Consider the following 10,095-nt stretch of genomic DNA (forward strand, 5'->3'; position numbering starts at 1 on the left):
CTTCCTGCTGTTTGATCTGTGAGTACACCTCTACCTCTCATGTCAGAGGAGGGCTTCCACTTCCTGCTGTTTGATCTGTGAGTACACCTCTACCTCTCATATCAGAGGAGGGCTTCCACTTCCTGCTGTTTGATCTGTGAGTACACCTCTACCTCTCATATCAGAGGAGGGCTTCCACTTCCTGCTGTTTGATCTGTGAGTACACCTCTACCTCTCATATCAGAGGAGGGCTTCCACTTCCTGCTGTTTGATCTGTGAGTACACCTCTCATATCTATGTGTATCTCATCCCTCCATCTCTCAGTAAGTGTAGATCCAGGTACTGATCCAGGGATGACAGGTGCTGGTTTTGTCAGGAATAATAACTAGTGCTAAACCACAGACACACACTAGAGAGGTAAACCACCTTGGTGTGTGTCTCTGTGTGTCTGTGTGTTTCTGTGTGTGTCTGTTTTTCTGTGTGCCTGTGTGTGTGTCTGTGTGTGTCTGTGTGTGTCTGTGTGTGTCTGTGTGTGTGTGTCTGTGTCTGTGTGTTTGTCTGTGTCTGTGTGTGTCTGTCTGTTTGTCTGTGTGTCTGTCTGTGTGTGTATGTGTCTGTATCTGTCTGTGTGTCTGTGTGTCTGTGTGTCTGTGTCTGTCTGTGTGTCTGTGTGTGTGTCTGTGTGTGTGTCTGTCTGTCTGTGTGTGTGTCTGTGTGTCTGTGTGTCTGTCTGTCTGTGTGTGTCTGTCTGTGTGTGTCTGTCTGTGTGTGTATGTGTCTGTGTGTGTCTGTGTGTGTATGTGTGTGTGTCTGTGTGTCTGTCTGTCTGTGTGTGTGTCTGTGTGTCTGTGTGTCTATGTCTGTCTGTGTGTCTGTGTGTGTGTCTGTCTGTCTGTGTGTGTGTCTGTGTGTCTGTGTGTCTGTCTGTGTGTCTGTGTGTTTTCAGGGTGACTGGAGGAGAGCTGTTTGAGGACATCGTAGCCAGGGAGTACTACAGTGAGGCTGACGCCAGGTAGGAACACACACACACACACACACACACACACACACACACACACACACACACACACACACACACACACACACACACACACACACACACACATGCTATATCACTGTCTTCCAGTTCTTTCTCGCAGTCAGGTGTGTGTTATTTCATATGGCTGTATCGAAGGTGTGTGTGTGTGTGTTATCTAAGGTGTGTGTGTGTGTGTGTCATCTAAGGTGTGTGTGTTATCTAAGGTGTGTGTGTGTGTCATCTAAGGTGTGATATCTGTCTCTATCAAGTGATTTATAAATGTGATGTATGGACCACTGACTGTGTGATTAATCACAGAGGAGACGCCAAAATAATAACAAGAATAATGCATCACGTTTCTATTGCACTTTTCATAAGAATCTCAGAGCACTTCAAAAACAACCCGTCTAGCTATAGTTAGATCAACCAGTACATCACCATGAATAGATCAACCAGTACATCACCATGAATAGTCTAGCTATAGTTAGATCAACCAGTACATCACCATGAATAGATCAACCAGTACATCACCATGAATAGTCTAGCTATAGTTAGATCAACCAGTACATCACCATGAATAGATCAACCAGTACATCACCATGAATTGTCTAGCTATAGTTAGATCAACCAGTACATCATCATGAATAGTCTAGCTATAGTTAGATCAACCAGTACATCATCATGAATAGATCAACCAGTACATCATCATGAATAGATCAACCAGTACATCATCATGAATAGTCTAGCTATAGTTAGATCAACCAGTACATCATCATGAATAGATCAACCAGTACATCATCATGAATAGATCGACCAGTACATCACCATGAATAGTCTAGCTATAGTTACATCAACCAGTACATCATCATGAATAGATCGACCAGTACATCACCATGAATAGATCAACCAGTACATCACCATGAATAGATCAACCAGTACATCACCATGAATAGTCTAGCTATAGTTAGATCAACCAGTACATCATCATGAATAGTCTAGCTATAGTTAGATCAACCAGTACATCATCATGAATAGTCTAGCTATAGTTAGATCAACCAGTACATCACCATGAATAGATCAACCAGTACATCATCATGAATAGTCTAGCTATAGTTAGATCAACCAGTACATCATCATGAATAGATCAACCAGTACATCATCATGAATAGTCTAGCTATAGTTAGATCAACCAGTACATCACCTTGAATAGTCTAGCTATAGTTAGATCAACCAGTACATCATCATGAATAGATCAACCAGTACATCATCATGAATAGTCTAGCTATAGTTAGATCAACCAGTACATCATCATGAATAGATCAACCAGTACATCACCTTGAATAGTCTAGCTATAGTTAGATCAACCAGTACATCATCATGAATAGATCAACCAGTACATCATCATGAATAGATCAACCAGTACATCATCATGAATAGTCTAGCTATAGTTAGATCAACCAGTACATCATCATGAATAGATCAACCAGTACATCACCTTGAATAGTCTAGCTATAGTTAGATCAACCAGTACATCATCATGAATAGTCTAGCTATAGTTAGATCAACCAGTACATCACCATGAATAGATCAACCAGTACATCATCATGAATAGATCAACCAGTACATCACCATGAATAGTCTAGCTATAGTTAGATCAACCAGTACATCACCATGAATAGATCAACCAGTACATCACCATGAATAGATCAACCAGTACATCACCATGAATAGATCAACCAGTACATCACCATGAATAGATCAACCAGTACATCATCATGAATAGATCAACCAGTACATCACCATGAATAGATCAACCAGTACATCATCATGAATAGTCTAGCTATAGTTAGATCAACCAGTACATCATCATGAATAGATCAACCAGTACATCACCATGAATAGTCTAGCTATAGTTAGATCAACCAGTACATCATCATGAATAGATCAACCAGTACATCATCATGAATAGATCAACCAGTACATCATCATGAATAGTCTAGCTATAGTTAGATCAACCAGTACATCATCATGAATAGTCTAGCTATAGTTAGATCAACCAGTACATCATCATGAATAGATCAACCAGTACATCATCATGAATAGATCAACCAGTACATCATCATGAATAGATCAACCAGTACATCATCATGAATAGTCTAGCTATAGTTAGATCAACCAGTACATCATCATGAATAGATCAACCAGTACATCATCATGAATAGATCAACCAGTACATCGTCATGAATAGATCAACCAGTACATCATCATGAATAGATCAACCAGTACATCATCATGAATAGTCTAGCTATAGTTAGATCAACCAGTACATCATCATGAATAGATCAACCAGTACATCACCATGAATAGATCAACCAGTACATCACCATGAATAGTCTAGCTATAGTTAGATCAACCAGTACATCATCATGAATAGATCAACCAGTACATCCCCATGAATAGATCAACCAGTACATCACCATGAATAGATCAACCAGTACATCATCATGAATAGATCAACCAGTACATCCCCATGAATAGATCAACCAGTACATCATCATGAATAGATCAACCAGTACATCATCATGAATAGTCTAGCTATAATTAGATCAACCAGTACATCACCATGAATAGATCAACCAGTACATCACCATGAATAGATCAACCAGTACATCACCATGAATAGTCTAGCTATAGTTAGATCAACCAGTACATCATCATGAATAGTCTAGCTATAGTTAGATCAACCAGTACATCATCATGAATAGATCAACCAGTACATCATCATGAATAGTCTAGCTATAGTTAGATCAACCAGTACATCATCATGAATAGATCAACCAGTACATCATCATGAATAGATCAACCAGTACATCATCATGAATAGTCTAGCTATAGTTAGATCAACCAGTACATCATCATGAATAGTCTAGCTATAGTTAGATCAACCAGTACATCACCACAAATAGTCTAGCTATAGTTAGATCAACCAGTACATCATCATGAATAGTCTAGCTATAGTTAGATCAACCAGTACATCATCATGAATAGTCTAGCTATAGTTAGATCAACCAGTACATCGTCATGAATAGTCTAGCTATAGTTAGATCAACCAGTACATCGTCATGAATAGATCAACTAGTACATCACCATGAATAGTCTAGCTATAGTTAGATCAACCAGTACATCATCATGAATAGTCTAGCTATAGTTAGATCAACCAGTACATCATCATGAATAGATCAACCAGTACATCGTCATGAATAGATCAACCAGTACATCATCATGAATAGTCTAGCTATAGTTAGATCAACCAGTACATCACCACAAATAGTCTAGCTATAGTTAGATCAACCAGTATATCATCATGAATAGTCTAGCTATAGTTAGATCAACCAGTACATCACCACAAATAGTCTAGCTATAGTTAGATCAACCAGTACATCACCATGAATAGATCAACCAGTACATCATCATGAATAGTCTAGCTATAGTTAGATCAACCAGTACATCGTCATGAATAGATCAACCAGTACATCACCATGAATAGTCTAGCTATAGTTAGATCAACCAGTACATCATCATGAATAGATCAACCAGTACATCATCATGAATAGTCTAGCTATAGTTAGATCAACCAGTACATCGTCATGAATAGTCTAGCTATAGTTAGATCAACCAGTACATCGTCATGAATAGATCAACTAGTACATCACCATGAATAGTCTAGCTATAGTTAGATCAACCAGTACATCATCATGAATAGTCTAGCTATAGTTAGATCAACCAGTACATCATCATGAATAGATCAACCAGTACATCGTCATGAATAGATCAACCAGTACATCATCATGAATAGTCTAGCTATAGTTAGATCAACCAGTACATCACCACAAATAGTCTAGCTATAGTTAGATCAACCAGTATATCATCATGAATAGTCTAGCTATAGTTAGATCAACCAGTACATCACCACAAATAGTCTAGCTATAGTTAGATCAACCAGTACATCACCATGAATAGATCAACCAGTACATCATCATGAATAGTCTAGCTATAGTTAGATCAACCAGTACATCGTCATGAATAGATCAACCAGTACATCACCATGAATAGTCTAGCTATAGTTACATCAACCAGTACATCATCATGAATAGATCAACCAGTACATCACCATGAATAGATCAACCAGTACATCATCATGAATAGATCAACCAGTACATCACCATGAATAGTCTAGCTATAGTTAGATCAACCAGTACATCGTCATGAATAGATCAACCAGTACATCATCATGAATAGATCAACCAGTACATCACCATGAATAGTCTAGCTATAATTAGATCAACCAGTACATCATCATGAATAGATCAACCAGTACATCGTCATGAATAGATCAACCAGTACATCATCATGAATAGTCTAGCTATAGTTAGATCAACCAGTACATCGTCATGAATAGATCAACCAGTACATCATCATGAATAGTCTAGCTATAGTTAGATCAACCAGTACATCATCATGAATAGTCTAGCTATAGTTAGATCGACCAGTACATCATCATGAATAGTCTAGCTATAGTTAGATCAACCAGTACATCATCATGATTAGATCAACCAGTACATCATCATGAATAGATCAACCAGTGCATCATCATGAATAGTCTAGCTATAGTTACATCAACCAGTACATCACCATGAATAGATCAACCAGTACATCATCATGAATAGTCTAGCTATAGTTACATCAACCAGTACATCATCATGAATAGATCAACCAGTACATCATCATGAATAGTCTAGCTATAGTTAGATCGACCAGTACATCATCATGAATAGTCTAGCTATAGTTAGATCAACCAGTACATCACTATGAATAGATCAACCAGTACATCATCATGAATAGATCAACCAGTACATCATCATGAATAGTCTAGCTATAGTTACATCAACCAGTACATCATCATGAATAGATCAACCAGTACATCATAATGAATAGTCTAGCTATAGTTAGATCAACCAGTATATCATCATGAATACTCTAACTATAGTTTGATCAACCAGTACAGCAGCTTTGGGCACCGGAATGTTCACCACACACCGTTCAGAGTAGTAGCCAGTCGTCCTCACTCTGCCTCAGCACTGCATTCCTCAACTGTATCTCCCATTCCTCTCACGCTTCAGGTGACTCCTCAATTGATGTTTTCAAAAGACCAGGAACAGGCAGCCAGGGTGAAACCAAAAAGCTGGTACAGTGTCTAGCTGCATCATTTAAAAAAAAAACACTAGCCAGCTAGCTAGTGTCGTGTCGTGGCTTTCATTAATCTGGTGACTGTTATGTATCGAATCAACTAACTAGGTGTAATTGTTACTTGATTAAATTAATCATGAAACAATTAACTATTTACATTTTGGGGCACCACGGGAAGAAGTTGTTTACCGAGTTACCATCTCCCGGATTAAACTCTAGAGGATTTATAATACGTATATCGATAACATTCATTTAATTAATCATTACCTCAATAGTGTCAGTCTCATAATTCTGAACGTCATATACTCCTTGCATCTGCACAAACCCCAGCCTTAACTGACCATTCTGTACCACACAAATATATTTAATTATTGATTTACTTAATAACTAAATGATAACACAGGATACCCACACACACACACAAACACACAGTATAGGTTATTGATTAGAAACTTAATACGATGGAAACAGGTCCCTAGCGGACTGACACAATATGACACTTGTTACATAAGATGGAGAGAGAGAGAGAGAGAACACTTGGATACATTTGGAAAGTACGCTCACAGTAATCACAATACTTTTCCCCGACCTACCGCCCATTTGGGTAAGAAGTAATGAATGTATTTACGTGTTGAATGTCTTCCTTGATCGTGTATCTCTGTTGGACCCAGTCCTTCGTGAAAAGGGTTCCACTTCTTGAAAAGGGTTCCACTGGGCCTTAGTTCTCAAGTGTAAGGCTCTGATTGTCCAGAAGAGGTCACAGTGTCCTTCTTTTTTCGTTGTCCGTGTTTAATTTCACTCGTTCTGGAAGAGTGGTCCAGTGGAGCTAATCAGCCGTGTCGATGATCCCCAGTGGGGTGATGAACGCAGTGTAGCCAGCGATGGTTTGAAGAGAGTATCCGGATGGTCATACTTCAATTCACTTTCTTAGGTACAGTACTTAGAACAGCTACTTAGCCGGAACATTGACTGTTAGAGGCTACTTTGTTGTCTTCACCTCGTGTTGATTTTCAGGGTCATAACCAATGGAGAACTATGCTGCAGCTAGAGTCTTTCTGGTGTGGTATGTTAATTCTCAACTCAGCCTTTATGCACTCTGGGGGGAAAAAGAGGGTGTTTCCGTCATGCTGACCCGCTCTCTGAGCTCCCTCGGGCGTGGCTACTTACTGGGCAAAGTATCATCAACTATGATCTTGTTAGGAAACTAAAATCACATTTCTATATTAGCTAAAATATTCTCTTCATCCCTGGTATTTCCTATACAACGTAAAGGATGGAAACCTGACATACGGTGTGAAAACTCTTCATGATACAATATTTTTTGTTATATAATTTTTATACCATTTTTAATAACATCACAAAATAAAAATTAATTTCCCATATTCCTTCTCTTATCATACGCCTTCATTCGGATGTTAAAAATATTGCCCCAGTGTTCACTGTTGGACAGTGAACCCTGAGTTTTCGGGCGGCAAAACGTCTCCGTAGTAACAAAAATATTCCAATCTCAATTTTTAAAGTGCAGAGAGAGAAAGTTTCCCTCCGTCCTAGAGATTTACAATTTACGACCGGACGTGAGGTGTTATAAAACCCCCCACATCAATCCTTCCTCCCCTCTGCGGGTGAGAGAGGTCTGACGGGTGTTGATCCGTTATATGGCCAGGTGTTATAAAACCCCCTCACATCAATCCCTCCTCCCCTCTGCGGGTGAGAGAGGTCTGACGGGTGTTGATCCGTTTTAACCCTGTCTTTTGATCCTCACAGGAGAGTCATAGCTAGCCAAAGACTGTTCCCCTGTCCGTCAACCTGTAAATCCATGGCTCACAGAGTGTTCCCCTGTCAGTCAACCTGTAAATCCATGGCTCACAGAGTGTTCCCCTTGTCAGTCAACCTGTAAATCCATGGCTCAGAAAGCAGCAGATGCATGTAATAAAAACTCTATGTTATCTAAAAAAACGAAAGAGCTGATTTTCAAAAAACAACAACAACAAACTATTTTTTTACTTAGGCTGCTAGCAGTGCTTCTAGGGCGCCATGGCAACTCATAGGACTCTGGTCAAAATGTGTGCACTACATAGGGAATAGGGTGCAATTTGGGACCTATCCATAGATATGGAACCTACTTCACACTACAGACTTTATGTTGAATTACAACCTCCGTAAAGAGAGGAGGAGAGAGGGAGAGAGAGAGAAGGAGAGAGATCAGGAGGGGGGAAGAGCGAGAGGGTGGAAGGGGGAAGAGTGAGAGGGTGGAGGGGTGAAGAGCGAGAGGGTGGAAGGGGGAAGAGTGAGAGGGTGGAGGGGTGAAGAGTGAGAGGGTGGAGGGGGAGAGCGAGAGGGTGGAAGGGGGAAGAGCGAGAGGGTGGAGGGGGGAAGAGCGAGAGGGTGGAGGGGGGAAGAGCGAGAGGGTGGAGGGGGGAAGAGCGAGAGGGTGGAAGGGGGAAGAGCGAGAAGGTGGAGGGGGGAAGAGGGAAGGCATGATGGGGAGAGAGGAGGTACTGTATATAGTTCTAGAATGATTCATCTGTGTTGTCGGTGTGTTTCCCTGTTAGCTGGTGTTGTTTGTTTAACTCTGTAATCTGTAGTGGGCTGTTACTTTACTCTGATCAAACAGAGAGAGTATTGTTTAACTCTGTAATCTGTATATGGTATTTTCTGTGTTTTATTGTTGAACATTTGGTCAGTGTCTATCAAACACCGTTGTTTATATAATAAGATGTTTCTCCCCTGTCCATTTCTCTCTTCACTCCTCTCTCTTCTCTCTTTTCTCTCTCTCCTTTTTGTCTCTCCTCCTTCAGTCATTGCATACAGCAGATTGTAGAGAGTGTTCATCACTGCCATGTCAATGGTATCGTTCACAGGGACCTGAAGGTTGGTATGGTCAGACCATCTTCATCACCACCATCATCATCACCACCATCACCATAATCATCATCATCATCAACCTTCACCATCACCACCATCAATTATCACCATCATCAATTATCACCATCATCATCACCACCACCATCATCATCATCATCATCACCATCATCGCCATCACCATCACCATCATCACCACCATCATCACCACCATCACCATCATCACCACCATCATCATCACCACCATCATCACCACCATCACCATCACCACCATCACCATCAATTATCACCACCATCATCATCATCATCACCACCATCAATTATCACCATCATCATCACCACCACCATCATCATCATCATCATCACCATCATCGCCATCACCATCACCATCATCACCACCATCATCACCACCATCACCATCATCACCTCCACCATCACCATCACCACCATCATCATCACCACCATCATCATCATCACCACCATCATCACCATCATCACCATCATCACCTCCACCATCACCATCATCACCATCATCACCTCCACCATCACCATCATCACCGCCACCATCACCAACACCACCATCATCACCTCCACCATCACCATCACCACCATCACCATCATCACCACCACCATCACCTCCACCATCACCATCACCACCATCACCATCATCACCACCACCATCACCATCATCACCACCACCATCATCATCACCATCATCATCACCACCAACCCATGTTTTACATCTGTACATCTGAAGGTGTGTGTGTGTGTGTGTGTGTGTGTGTGTCTGTCTGTGTGTGTGTGTCTGTATGTATTTATGCCACAGTGTGTTGTTGTGTTAGTGTGTCCCTGTTCAACCGTTGTCTCTTTGTCTCTCTTTGTGTGTGTGTCTGTATGTATTTATGCCACAGTTGTGTTGCTAGTGTGTCCCTGTTCAACCGTTGTCTCTTTGTCTCTCTTTGTGTGTCTGTAGGATCAAGTTGTCCCTA

The 10,095-nt window shown here is 40.7% G+C and overlaps 1 protein-coding gene across 1 annotated transcript in view; it reads left to right on the forward strand.

The window, feature by feature from the left end:
- Positions 1-225: 225 nt before the first annotated feature.
- The window catches only part of LOC139395344 (calcium/calmodulin-dependent protein kinase type II delta 2 chain-like), a 52,001-nt gene continuing 42,131 nt past the window's right edge, over positions 226-10,095 (forward strand). Inside the window, exons 1-2 of the mRNA XM_071142911.1 lie at positions 226-991; positions 9,043-9,115. Of these exons, the coding sequence (XP_070999012.1) occupies positions 588-991; positions 9,043-9,115 (477 nt within the window). The 5' untranslated portion in view covers positions 226-587. The remainder of the gene's footprint in view (positions 992-9,042; positions 9,116-10,095) is intronic.

The sequence above is a fragment of the Oncorhynchus clarkii genome, unplaced genomic scaffold (assembly GCF_045791955.1).
Source record: "Oncorhynchus clarkii lewisi isolate Uvic-CL-2024 unplaced genomic scaffold, UVic_Ocla_1.0 unplaced_contig_10815_pilon_pilon, whole genome shotgun sequence".
Classification (NCBI taxonomy): Eukaryota; Metazoa; Chordata; class Actinopteri; order Salmoniformes; family Salmonidae; genus Oncorhynchus; species Oncorhynchus clarkii.